Source organism: Sturnira hondurensis, unplaced genomic scaffold, assembly GCF_014824575.4.
Source record: "Sturnira hondurensis isolate 20B ecotype Veracruz unplaced genomic scaffold, ASM1482457v3 Scaffold0006413, whole genome shotgun sequence".
Lineage (NCBI taxonomy): Eukaryota > Metazoa > Chordata > Mammalia > Chiroptera > Phyllostomidae > Sturnira > Sturnira hondurensis.
In genome coordinates, this window is record NW_028079044.1 from 53292432 (window position 1) to 53305784 (window position 13353).

At 55.6% G+C, this 13353-nt stretch overlaps 1 protein-coding gene across 1 annotated transcript; it reads right to left on the reverse strand.

The window, feature by feature from the left end:
* Positions 1-5876: 5876 nt before the first annotated feature.
* Positions 5877-7525, reverse strand: CCDC166 (coiled-coil domain containing 166). Its single transcript, XM_037048997.1, is given in 4 exon segments — positions 5877-6102; positions 6105-6154; positions 6408-6985; positions 7078-7525. Coding segments are annotated over 4 exon segments (1134 nt in total). The 5' UTR covers positions 7519-7525; the 3' UTR covers positions 5877-6037.
* Positions 7526-13353: the final 5828 nt, after the last annotated feature.

Genomic DNA, 13353 nt, shown 5'->3' on the forward strand with positions numbered 1-13353 from the left:
TATAGTCTTCGGCATTTTCATTTTCTTAATGATTTTTTAAAGATCAAATTAAAAATAATAAAGCTTTTTATTAAGTCAATCTGTGAAGAATTTTTATAGTTTATTTTTAAAGCCATTTTCTTATTTTTAAAAAGAGTTTACTTATTTACTTTTAGACAGAGGGGAAGGGGGAAAGAGAGGGAGAGACACATCCATGTGGGGCTACCTCCCGCACCATCTGGAGACCTGGCCCGCAACCCAGGCAGGTTCAATTCCCTCTAGTGGGAATCGAACCAGGTCCCTTCTGACTGTAGGCCGGCCCTCAATCCACTGAGCCACACCAGCCAGGGGGAGTTTTGTAAGTTCTTCATAATTTTGGTGACTAACGCCTCATCATATGAACAGGTGAGTATGTTCTCCCACTCAGTGGTTGTCTTCTCGTTTTGTTGGTTTCCTAGCTGTGCAAAAGTTTTTTACTTTGATAGAGTCCCATTTATTTTTTCTTTTGTTTCCCCAAAAGGCACTTTTTTTTAAGGCAGGTTGAAACAACCAAAGTGTCAATCAGTGGATGAATGGATACACAAAATGTGCTCTCTCCACACGACGGAGTGTTGCTCAACCTTAAACAGGAAGAAAAGTTCTGTCACATGCCACCTCATGAATGAGCCTTGAGGACATGCTACATGGAATAAGCCAGTCACAAAGACAGACACTGTGAGATTCCACTTTCACGAGGCACTTAGAGAAGCCAAATTCATAAATACAGATGGTTGTCCAGGCTGAGGTTGAAAGGAGAGGGGAAGTGGTTAATGTTTAATCGTTTAGTTTCTGTCTCACAAGATGAAGGGTTGTGAGCTTATGTGCACAATGTGAATGTACTTAACGTTTCTGCACTGTACACCTAAAAATGGTTAAGATTTTGTTATGTGTATTTTACCACAATTAGAAGTAAAAACAGGACTTAACAGCCAAGATGGAGGTGTAAGTAGATACACTGTGCCTCCTCGCACAGCCAAAAACAGAACAAATTTAAAAACAAAAAAAACCCCATCCAGAACTGCCAGAAGATAGAACTGTATGGAAGAGAACTGTATGGAAGTCTGTCAACCAATGAGTTAAAGAAGAAACACGCACCCACACCAGCAGAGGGGTGGAGACCGGCACCCCCGTGGAGAGGACACAGGGCAAGGCCAGCAGGCAGAGCGGGAGGTCCCACCTCTCTGTCGGATAAACTGGGAGGAACAAGCAGGGATCAAGACAGATGGTGCAACCCAGGGTCCTGGCAGGGGAAATTAAGCCTCAGAACCTCTTACTGAAAAAACCTGTGGGGGGCCTTGGCTGGTGTGGCTCAGTGGATTGAGCACCGGCCCGCTGCGTACCAAAGGGTCATGGATCCGATTCCCAGTCTCGTGCCTGGGTTTCGAGCTGACTTGGCTACAGATCCCCAGTAACGGGTGCGTGAGAGGCAACCACACACTGATGTTTCTCTCCCCCCTTCCCTTCTCTCTCTAAAAATAAAATATTTAATAAGAAAAAAAGACCTGTGGGGGTTGGGGCGGCAGGATAACTCGTTGAAGAGACCCATGGGTTCCTAGACCGCACACAAACCCACCCACCCAGGAATCAGCACCAGAAGGGCCCAGGTTGCTTGCGGGTAGCGAGGGAAGCCTGCAGAAGCCTGCGGGGAGCCCAGCAAGCGGCACCGTTCCCTCTGCGACCCCTCCCGGACACACCGCGTCACGAGGCAGCAAGGGAGGTTGCCGGGACCTGGCGAATACCTAAGGTTCCGTCCCTTACTGCCTATTCGTCCCAGGCCAGCTGAGACAAATACACATATTTATATATATGGCCCAAATGAAGAAACAGATCTAAGCTCCAGAGAAAATACAATTAAGCGAGGAAGTCCAGTGCAGGGCAGTGCAGGCTCCCAGGCACAGGTCGAGTCGGGGGCGGCACCAGGACGGCTGGGGGGCGGAGAGGACGGGGCCGGGGGGCCGGGGGGGCCGGAGCCTGGGAACAACACACCTCGAGGGCCCGGGGTGCGACCAAGAAGGGCGCTCTAGGGGGGTGCACCATTTCCGGCCCGGGAGACGCACTTCCGCTGGGGAAGCTCGCCGCCTGCGGGCCCCAGCTGCCCGTCCGCACCTGGGTGGCGAGAGTTCCAGAGGTTCGTCTTCGGCAAGACGAAGCCCGGTGGCCTCGACCACGGCCTGTGACTCCAGCCTGGACTTCTCGGGGGCGACGCCGCCGGGAAGGTGGTTCTCCCCCGACGGGACCGCTTCCGCCGGCCCGTGCCCCTCGCTCCGACCGCCCGGTGTCGGTCGGAGCAGTCCCACGTCCCGTTCCCTCCCTACCCCAGGCCCCGCCCCCGCCTCTCACCTCCACAATCAGGGGTCGTCTCGCTGTCCCCACGCCGTCCTGTCAGGGTCGCCCTCCTAACGTGTGACCACAGGACTGTCCGCCCCGCGTTCCTCAGTCACTTGTTCGCAGCAAAGCGGCCGGCTTCCGGCTGCTCAGGGCAGACCCCCGCCATCTTGCGGGGGCGTCGGGGGCGCGCTGCGGCGTGAGCGTGGTGGGCGGCACCAGCGCCCGGGCCTTTCCGCGGCGCAGCGGCACCGCCCCTTCCGGCGCGGAGCGGCCAGTGAGGGCGCGAGCGCGGGCGTCCCGGGGTTTTCGCGAAGCCTGCCCCACTCCGCGGTCCACTGCGGGCACGAAGCTCCTGGCTGCCTCTCTTGCTCACTTCGTCTCCCGCGACCGGCTGCTCCTCAGCGCCCTCCTGTCCCCAAAGGGCTCCTCCCTCTTCCCGAGTGTCATTGCTGTACCCGCGGAGGGAGGTGTCGCTGGCTGGTGAGCTCGGCTTCATCCTGCCGTGCAGGCCGCCCCAGAACCCAGCCCCCTGCGGACCCTTGGAGGAGCCCCGTGGCAGTGGCCTCAGCGATCTGCCTGCTTCCCAGTTTTCTCTCATGGAGTGAGAGAAAATGTTCTCTTATAGTAAGACCGTTGTAGATGTTTCAGTAAAACTTGAAAGCACACTTGATTCTTAGGTGGTGAGTCTGCTAGAGCTGCTGGGAGTCAACCACAGGCAGGGACTGATTTATTTTTCACATTGCTGAAGGCTGGCAGTCCTGGGCGCCCCGAGTTCTGCTATCATTTAGGATGGAAGGGCTGATTAAAGTGCTTCCCAGATAAGGTCAAGTTAAAGGAGTTCATCAGTCATCAAGCCCTTACTAAATGATATGTTAAAGGGGTTTATCTAACAGAAAAAAGACTAAAACTATGATCAATAAACTAACAACAAACTCATGGTTATTAACAACAGAACCTAAACGAAAACAGACTAAGCAAACTACTAGAACAGGAACAGGATCACAGAAATGGAGATCACATGGAGGGTCATCAGCAGGGCATGGGAGCAGGGAGCATGGGGGAAAAGGTACAGGGAATAAGGAACATAAATGCTAGGTACAAAACAGATAGGGGGAGGTTAAGAACAATATAGGAAATGGAAAAGCCAAAACCTTATATATATATGACGCATGGACATGAACTAAGGAAGGAGAATGGAGGTGGGTTGGGGTGTGCAGGGTGGAGGGGAGTGACGGGGGGATGGGACAACTGTAATAGCATAATAATAAAAAATATTTTTAAATATTTTATTTATTCATTTATTTTTAGAGGAGAAGGGAAGGAGAAAGTGGGAAACATCAGTGTGTGGTTGCCTCTCATGTGGCCCCCACTGGGGACCTGGCCTGCAACCCAGGCATGTGCCCTGACTGGGAATTGAACCAGTGACCCTTTGCTTCACAGGCCTGTGCTCAATTCACTGAGCTACACCAGCCAGGGCAAATATGGACAACAGTGTAGTGACTGTGGGAGAGAAGGAGAGGACTGTAAACAGACTAAGTGGTAATGGAAAAAACAATAATTAAACATTTAAAATGCTGCAACTCAACCAGTATAAACTACACTCTGAAGATAAACAGCAAGGTTTGTCAGACTTTTAAAATATGAGAGCCATTTATGCTGTATCCTGGAACACATCTGAAATACCACGTTGACGCCCACAGAAGAGGGTGCAAGCAAAGCGGGAGCAGCCTCAGACAGCACACAGGCCAAGGGCGGTTGGAGGGAAGAGCCCTGCAGGTCAGCACGAGGTTCAGTTCGCAGAAAGAACTGGCTAGTAGGTCACAACTGGTAGCAACGAACAATTGCTTCAAAATACATAAAGTCAACACACGACCACAAAGAGAAACTGACAAATGCCTACTTCAGTGTTTCTCAGGCTCTATTTTATTAAGATTTTATTTGTTTTCAGAGAGGGGGAGGGATGGAAAAAGAAAGGGAGAGAAGCATCAATGTGTGGTTGCCTCTCGCACACCCCCGCTGGGGACCTTGCCCACAACACAGGCGTATGCCCTGACAGGGAATTGAACTGGTGACCCTTCAGTCTGCAGGCCCGTACTCAATCCACTGAGCCCCACCAGCCAGGGATCAGGCATTATTTCATAGGAAGCACTGGGCTAGAGGGTGTTGAAGACCCCAAATGGCAGAGTGTGGTCGGGCAGGGCTCGTACCCACTTCCTCTCTGTGGTCTGCCCAGGTTACACTGCTTTTGGCCAAGAGGGGCTTCATCTTCAACCTGTGCTCTGGACTCGCCAGGTCCCAGCTTCCCACACCATCCCATCCCACAGGCTGTCCAATCTGAGCCATCAGGTTCACTGTCTGGGTGCCACAGCATTGCAGCCACCCTATAGTAAGTGCACCCAGCTCTCCTCCAAAAACCCAGCCCTTTAAAAACCTGCCCTCTGCCCTGGCTGGTGCAGCTCAGTGGATTGAGTGTGGGCCTGCGAACCCCACGATCGAGGTTTGAGTCCCAGTGAGGGCACATGCCTGGGTCGCAGGCCAGTTCCCAGCAGGGGACTCATGAGAGGCAACCATACATTGATATTTCTCTCCCTCTCTCTTTCCCTTCCCCTCTAAAGATAAATAAATCTTAAAAAAAAACAAATCAGAGAAGGGAAAAAAAAACCCCAAACCTCCCCTCTTTGTGGAGGAAGAAATTGCTGCCCTGGCGCCAGCATTCATGGTACAGGGGCCTGGCCACCTCAGAAAGCCAGGCAGCCTCCGGGAAAGCCACCAAGGAATACGGGCCACACCTAATGGAAAGCTGAACTGGCCCGAGCACATTGGGATTAACACCTGAACGTGCATAATCCTGGCAGTGGGTGACCACCAAGGGCACTGTGGTTAGTGACAGTGCCATTTTCATGGGAACCGTGGATCAGCTAATGCTACTTGCTCCACGCAGTTCCCTGACTCGGAGCTTTGGGGTGCAGTAACATAGGAGAATGTCTCTGTGCTCAGGAAACGCTATTGGAGGTGAAGGGGCACAACCTAATCTAAAACATTTGGGGGGGGGGTGTGCGCGCGCGCACACACACACACACACACACACACACTGCCTTCCAAAGCTGTAGAAAGCAAACTGCTGGTGAATCTGGGTAAATGGTATGAAGGACCTCACTGCACTATTCTTGCAACTTTTCTCTAAACTGGAAATTATATCAAAATACAAAATTACCCTTTCCCTGGAAGAGGTTACACAGAAAACCTCCGGTGGCTTCCAGTGATATCCCCGACCGCAGCTGGCACCGCCAGTCCTCCAGAGCACAGTGCGGGGCTGCCCAGCAGGGCAGCCCCCAGACTCCTTTCCTGCTCCCCACCATATGGCCACAGGGGCAATGCCTGTCTCTGCCACCTGTCAACCCTAGTGAGCAGGATGCTTATGTGGCCAATTCTCTCTGCCCCTGCTGGAGCAGCCGGAGACCAGCCATGGTGTGGAGGGATGCTGAATCCGGGCTAACACACAGGGCGGAGGGCGCATCAAGCTAAAACTGGAAGCTAGAATAAGTAATCCCTCAGCCGGCAGGAAACACTGGAGCAGCAAGGCAGGCGGTGCCAGAATGGCGTGTGTGTATGTGTGGTCACAGTTTTATTCACAATTGCACTCACCATAAACGTCCTGCACACCGATCCCCCCACCTTCTTCGGGGTAGATTCAGGGTGCAGCATCAGTGTTCACAGTCTCCTTCGACTGGTGGACCGCAAGGGCCCGATTCGGGGCAGTGGGAGTGGTGTGTGAGGCCATCTGCAATGGCATCCGTGAAGAGATCCAAGAACCAGGGAGGGATCGGGACAGAGATGGGACCCGAAAGTCAGGGCCAGCGGGGGCCAGGGATGGGACCCCCGAGTTGGGGCAGGAGTGGGCGAAGGACGGGCACCGGGAGTCAGGGCAGATCGGGGTCAAGGATGGGACCCGGGAATCAGGGCGGGACGGGGCCAAGGATGGGACCCGGGAGTCAGCGTGGGTCCGGGCCAAGGATGAGACCCAGGCATTAGCTTGCAACAAGTCCTGGTATGAGATCCATGAACTCTCCTTCATTGAGACCAGCGACGGGGCCTTGGAGCCCACACACAACGGGATCAGTGACGGGATCCTGGAGAACGCGGTCAAAGAGACTTGAGACAGGTTCTGGGAGGCCGTGTGCGACGGGCCGCTGGGGGAGGCAAAGGACCCCGGGCAAGAGGCAGGCGAGGGCGGTTGCCACAATGCTGGGCCCCTGGCTCCCCGGAGCAGCCAACCGTGCACTTTTGCCAGGTCCCATGTATCCTGGTGCTCATGCCGCAGCTGTTCACGCTGCTCCAGCAGCTGGCGCCGCTTGTCATGCAGCAGCTGGGCCCGGCTGAGCAGCCGCAGCAGCTCCTCCCGCAGCCTTTCATTATCTGCCTTGATGGCCTGCGTGTGCATGACAAGCGCGCGCGCAGCCTCCCGCTCCGCGCGCCGCGCCAGGGACTGCACGCGCTGGCGCGCCTCGCGCTCGAAGGCCGCCTTGTCTTCCAGGAAGAGCCGCTTCACGCGGTGAAGCTGCTGCGTATGCTCCACGCTCATGTGCAGCAGCTCGCGCTCCAGCGTCCGGATCCGAGCCAGCTGCTCCAGCTGCAGCTCCTGCAGCGGTGGCAATGGTCAGAGCCCGGGCGCCGCAGGCACCCAGCCCGCCCGCACCCGCCTGACCCGCCCAAAGGCGCGCGGGCACTGGCCTTGTAAGGCTGCAGCTCCTGCACCCGCTGCGCCATTTGAGCCGCACGCGCCTCCATTTCCAGCAGCTGCGTGCGCACCCCGTCCTCGCGCCCGTGATACAGAGACTCGAGATCGGCCCGCTGCCACTGGATCTGCGTCAGGTCCACGCGGTTCTGGTCCTCAAGCCGGACAATGGCATTGGCGCAGCGCTGCGCGTGCGCGCTCACGTAGCTGGCGTAGAGCCGGTTCTCCTCGCGCAGGCGCTGCGCCTCGCAGTCCAGGAAGGCGTTCTCCTGCAGTACCAGGTCTACGCGCTCCTCGCAGGCGTCCAGCTGCTCTGAGAGCAGCTTGTACTCCCGCCGCAGGTACTGCGCGCGCTCCGACAGCTGCGGCTCGGCGTTGTCTTCCGTCCCGCCCTGCCGGCTCGCCGCCCTCTGCCCGCTCTTCTTCTTGGGCGCCATGGGTCCGGTCCTGAAGCACGGAGACCTGTGAGGGCACAGCCCCCAGCCAGCCCCTCCACCGCAGCCCTCCTCCTCCCCATCCTGAATATTCTAGTAGGGTGAGGAGTTGGGGAGAGCCAGAATCAGGAATATGGGATTATTCAGGAGCCAGAGCACCGTAGCCAACCTTTATTTATGGGCTCCTTTGGGACCTTGCCGTCCATCAGGGTGGGCCCACCTTGAGTAATGTTGGCGTTCAGCCCATACAGTCTCCATGGAGACAGAACTTAGTTGCCATTCCCCACTTTCACACCGTTGCTCGGGCAACAGCCTTATTCCCCCACCTCCCATCCTCCCCAGCTCTCTCACTCAAGTGCAGTGCCTGATATCTGTGTGTGTGCCCTGCACAGATCGGACCCGGACAAGGAGGACTTCTGCTTCCAGAGGACGACGTTGGACTTGCTTCCGAATCTAACAGACTAAGCAGCGGCCTGAGCAGCCCCCAGTTTCTACGTGCCGGTCTTGCTTTAGCAGGTCGATTTCAGAGCCATGGTACTTCACTCATAGTTTCACCTGCACGAAAGGTGTGGCCGAGCCTGTTAAAATTAGGAACTCAGTTAAGGCATTTTCCTCCTTGTAAAAAATTTATTTTTTTAAATCCTCATCTGAGGACATTTTTTTCATTGCTGTGAGAGAGAGAGAGAGAGAGAGAGGAAGGGAGAGAGGAAGAAATATTAGTATCACTTGGTTCCCTCCTGTACACACCTGGACTGGGGGTCGAACCCACAACTTTGGTATGTGTCCTGACTGGGAACCAAACCTGGAAACTTTTTGGTTACAGGATGAAACTCCAACCAAATGAGCCACACCAGCCAGGGCAAAAAAAAAAAAAGTATTTTATAAATAAAAACAAGATGACATAAATTTCAAGGCAATGCAGAATCTCCATTTTAACATTAAAATATTTTTTTAAATGTTGCTGGCCCTGGCTGGTGTGACTCAGTGGATTGAGGTGCTGGCCTGTGAACCAGAGTCATCAGTTAAATTCCCAGTCAGGACACAGGCCTGAGTTGTGGGCCAAGTCCCCACTAGAGGGCGCACAAGAGGCAACCACACATTGATCCTTCTCTCCCTCTCCCCTTCCCCGCTCTCTAAAAATAAATAAATAAAATATTTTTCTAAAAAATAAATGCTGCTTATCAACTAAAATAGCATCTGAATGTCGGTCTTAAATAATACAGGCTTTTAATTTATTGGTGCCTGACTTAACAGAAAATTTATAAAAGACCGAATATAATCAGGAGAAAAAAATAACCAAAAAATCACCTTGAATACGCAAGTGGGGGCTTCATGGAGACCATTCGATATGTTTTCCTCCAGCCCCTCCAAGGCATTTACACACCTGCACCCCGCCTCTGGCCCCCCTCAAGGCCTGCTGGGGCCGCTGTCCCTAAGGGAGCAATTGCAAAGCTGAGACTGCAGGAGGTGGAGACCTATTCCCTTGGCCAGTCTCCCAGGCCACACTGCCCCTGCCCCTCCCGGGCTCCTGGCCGCACACACCACCCTCACGGGAGTGTCTGGGTTAACCTTGGCCTTTGGATTTCTAATGCCAGCTCAGGGACTCAACGGGCTGAGTTTTTCAGTCCTCCCAGCCTCCTGAATTTGTGGGTGATTTGCCCTCACTTTAAAGCTCATAAATGTCTCCTCCCAGATGTCTGGTGAGCATTTTGTTCTCCTTTGTCTCAGGATTCCTCCAGATTTGCTTCTTCGCAGTACTGAAATTACCAATTATGCCATCTCGGTGGAATAGTTTTGGGAGCAGCATGGAAGCTCCGCACTCCCTTCCCCCAGCCCTAGTCCTGCCCCTCCACATCTAAACCACGCCCCAACATGGCCCCACCCCTCCAAGTCCCTCCTCAGGCTTGGCCCTTCCGCAAACCCAGGTCTGGCCCGGACCACCTTCAAGCTGTGCACCCTAGCTCAGCTCCCTCCCCGTTGGCCCCGCTGACAGTGGCCCCTCCCTCACCAGCCCCCAACTTCGCAGGCATCTCCCCTGCCCCTAGTGCAGGAATCACCTCTGACCCGGGGAGCCTCAGTGATTCCGGGAGCAATCCCTCTGGGGAGAGAAGGGTGCTCCGCCGGGAGGCCAGATGAAACGTTGTTCCTGGGCCTCCGGAGGCCTTTGCCTCAGTGTGTTGGGGAAAGGGTGTCTCTGATGAGCACCAGGTCCCACCGCCGCCCAAGGGAGACAGAACTCACCTCCAAGGGTCCAGATTCAAAACCAGACGTTACCTGTGACGTTTCTCTCCATCCTTGGAATCCCCATCCCCCCCCCTGTAAAATAGACAGTGGTCTTTGTCCTCCCAGGGACCAAAACTACATCTCCCTCGGACTCAGGCTGGGGTGGGTCTGGGGGTGTCACTCACCTCTTGGTGGGGTCACTGAGCTGTAAAGGCCCTGGGAGGAAGGGGCGTGAACAGTCTGCTCAGCTTCTGCCAAGGCCCTTCCCCCCCATACCTTGGCCAGGTCTCCTCCCCACAGTGCTCTCTGCTGGAGGTCTATTCTGGACCCAGGCTACAATAGAAGGTCCCCACTGCTTCTTCAGGGGATGCTTCTCACAACATCCCTCTGGCCACCCCCCTCCCCCCACCCTGGCCTTAGATACCTTCCCTGCTCAGCTCCTGAAACTTGGGTGAGCTCCCCATCCTTGGGAGTAACCCGCTGGGTCCGGCAGGGTGCCTGGCCCTGACATGGGCACTTCCAGAGCCTCTGCTCCCATTTCACAGATGGAGAAACTGACTCATGGAGTGACTTGTCCAAGGACTTCTGAGAGCACTGGGCTGTGGCTGGGACCTCAGTGGGCTCTTTCCACTGCCTGCACACCCTCTGGCTACGCCCTCTGCCCTGCCCTGCCCTGTGCCCTGGGACAAAGGCAGAGCCACCTTCCTTGAACCTGCCACCGGAAGCCAGCACATGACCAGTGCCCATGGTCTTTGCACCTGCCAGGGCCAACTGGACCTGTGGTATTAGGGTGGGTTCAGGTGATGCCAGAGACCCTATCCTTGGAGCTCAGCCCTGGGAGCCTGAGACCCATGGGGTGGGGGGCAGATTCTGAGTGTCGGCCTGACAAAGGGACCCTGAGGGGCCTGGCAGTCAGACACCCCACCCCAGCCCAGCACCTGCCCCTTTGATGAGAAGCAGCTGACAGTGGGAACCAGGGCAAAGGGGACAATGAGCAGCAACGTGACAAGGTCCAGGGGGACCTGTCTGTCCAGTGTGTCTCTGGCTTGCATGAAGCCCTTGAGCCCCAAGGCCTGGCTGTTCCTGGGTGGGGCATGAGTCTGTCCCCTCTATGTCCCAGACTGTGTGCTGCCTGCAAGCTGTTCCCTCCACCACCGCCACCACCACTACCTGAGCTGGCTCTTGGCCGGGCATTCAGTCCAGGGCCCTTCCTCAAGTGGCCTCCCCCCTCCATGGCCCAGTACCTTGGAGCCAGTGCCAGGGCCACAACAGGCCCATGGACAGTCCTGGATGGGAGCCCCGATCCAGGCCCTGGGGTGCACTGGCACCCAGCCTCAGTCATGCCCGCAGAAAACGCTCTGCCCTCCCTACACACATGGCGCAGTGCGGGCCACACTGCACCCACCCACTTCCCAGGAGCAAAAACAGACTGGAGCCTGTGGGACCCTGGGGCACGAAGTGACCTGAGTCCAGAGCCCACATGGAGCAGGACAAAGCAGAAGACAACTGGGCACTGGAAGGAGCGCACTAGGCCCGGAGGGCCAGCAGGGTGGGGGAGTCTGTGCACAGGACAGGAAGGGTGGAGGCTGTAACTGTGACACAGATGGAATAGCAGCTGTGATATCTACTCGGACTTTGACACTGAGGGGCAGGGGAGGGGTGGGGCCCTCGTACAGGGACTGCAACACAGGAGGGTGGGACCCATGTGTTTGGTCTGGGGCAGTCTTCAGCCTGGGAGGTGGGGGATGGGTACCTCCCAAGTCTGGTCTCCTAGGTTACAAGGAGGCTGGTAATGGTTGAAGCTGGAGGTTCCCACCAGGTTGTTGCAGCCTGAGGCGTTTGACCTGCAGCCACCACCACCCCCACCCCCGCCTTCCCACTGCTTCTGCGTCTTTCGGACCAGGCCTCCCGCCACTGCCCACCGAACAGCCCAAGATGCATGGTCTGGCCCTGCCCGGAAGCTGGGCTGACCGGTCACCCGGATGCACAGAGGCTGCGGGCTCCAGCCCGGCTCAGGCACACACGGGGATCAATCCATGATGCACAGAGAACTGGAACAGCTGATCAATCTCTCTCTCACATTAATAACAAGGAAATAAATATACGGTCCATTTTCTATCTAGGCTGATAAACACCCAGGCTGATAATGCGCTCGCTCAAAAGAAAGTCAAAGGTCACCACCGCACACGACCAGACTTCCTCTTCACTAGGGACTGATAAGAAAACAAAACCTTCTCCTCAAGGTCGACATCCGCAAAGATATCTGAACAAGGGGTAGTGGGAGCTGGTAGAAACAAAGGCCCCAAGAAAGAAACATATAATAGCAGATTTAAAAATAACTGATGGTGCCCTGGCTGGTGTAGCTCAGTGGATTGAGCGCGGGCCTGCGAACCACAAGATCGCAGTTCGATTCCCAGTCAGGGCACACGCCTGGGTTGCAGGCCAGTTCCCAGCAGGGGACTCACGAGAGGCAAACATACATTGATTATTTCTCTCCTTCTCTCCTTCCCTTCCTCTCTAAAGATAAATAAATTTAAAAAATGGTCTCTCTGTTCTCTCTGTAAATTAAAAAAATGGTCTCTCTGTTCTCTCTGTCCCCAGGATTAACTGCTTTAAAAAAATAATAATAACTGCCGGCGCCAAAACAAGCTCGCAGGTTCCACTCCTGGCCGGGGCATGCGCCTAGGTTGTGGGCATGCGCCTAGGTTGTGGGTTGAGTCCAGGAGGCAACAGATCGACGTTTCCCTTGCACATCGATGTTCCTCTCTCTCCCCCTCCCGCTCTTTCTAAACTAAAAACATATATAATAATGAGTCAAATGTCCATTAACAATTGACTTGATCACTCATGTGAATAATTCTGCTTATCGGCCACACTCTCAGTGTCAACACCCCTGGAGCTCATGGGCGAAGGTGGGGAAGGAAGGGTTCGGGTGGCCCCATCACAGCACCACTCGGGACTTGGAGCCTCCATAAGTGAGCCCAGCGCCCGTTCCCTTCAGTCTGTCCAGCTGTCAGGATTATATCTGCTCTCACTTCCTCCCCTGGCTACGGCCCTCACCTCGCTTTCTTTTCAGCCAGCCTGACAACCTCCCCTCCTCCGGCTTTGCTCTCCCGGCCACGAGGCACAGCCCCAGGTTGGGTGCGGCACCCCACCACCTGCTCAATCCGGCCACTCGCCCTGGGTGGGCCTGGCGCGGCCTCTGACCCCAAACAGCTCTGCAGTAGAGGGGGGGGGCTGCCCGCGAATGACCCCCTAACCCTCAGCACCACCGTCCCAGAGCCCGGAGGAAGTGAAGCGGAGCGGGAAAGAGCGTTCCAGGTCTGCGCACCGCCCGTGCCACGGCCCAGAGCTGGCAGAGAAGGTTCTGTCGGATGCCGAGGTTCCTTGGGACGGAGGGCATAAAAGGGCCCCTTCTCCTGGGACAGGGGTTTGGAGTGGTGCCGAAGGGCGGTGCTGCGGAAAGGTGCTCTCCGGTGGCCCTGGACTGGGCGTGGCTTGAGCCGCAGGCCCCGCCCCCCGCCCTGCACAAGCGCCAGGGAGGTGCCACTGCCGGTTCCCAAGGCAACCGGGTTCAACAGTTCCAGCTCCGCTGAGGTGTACAGGCACCTCGCG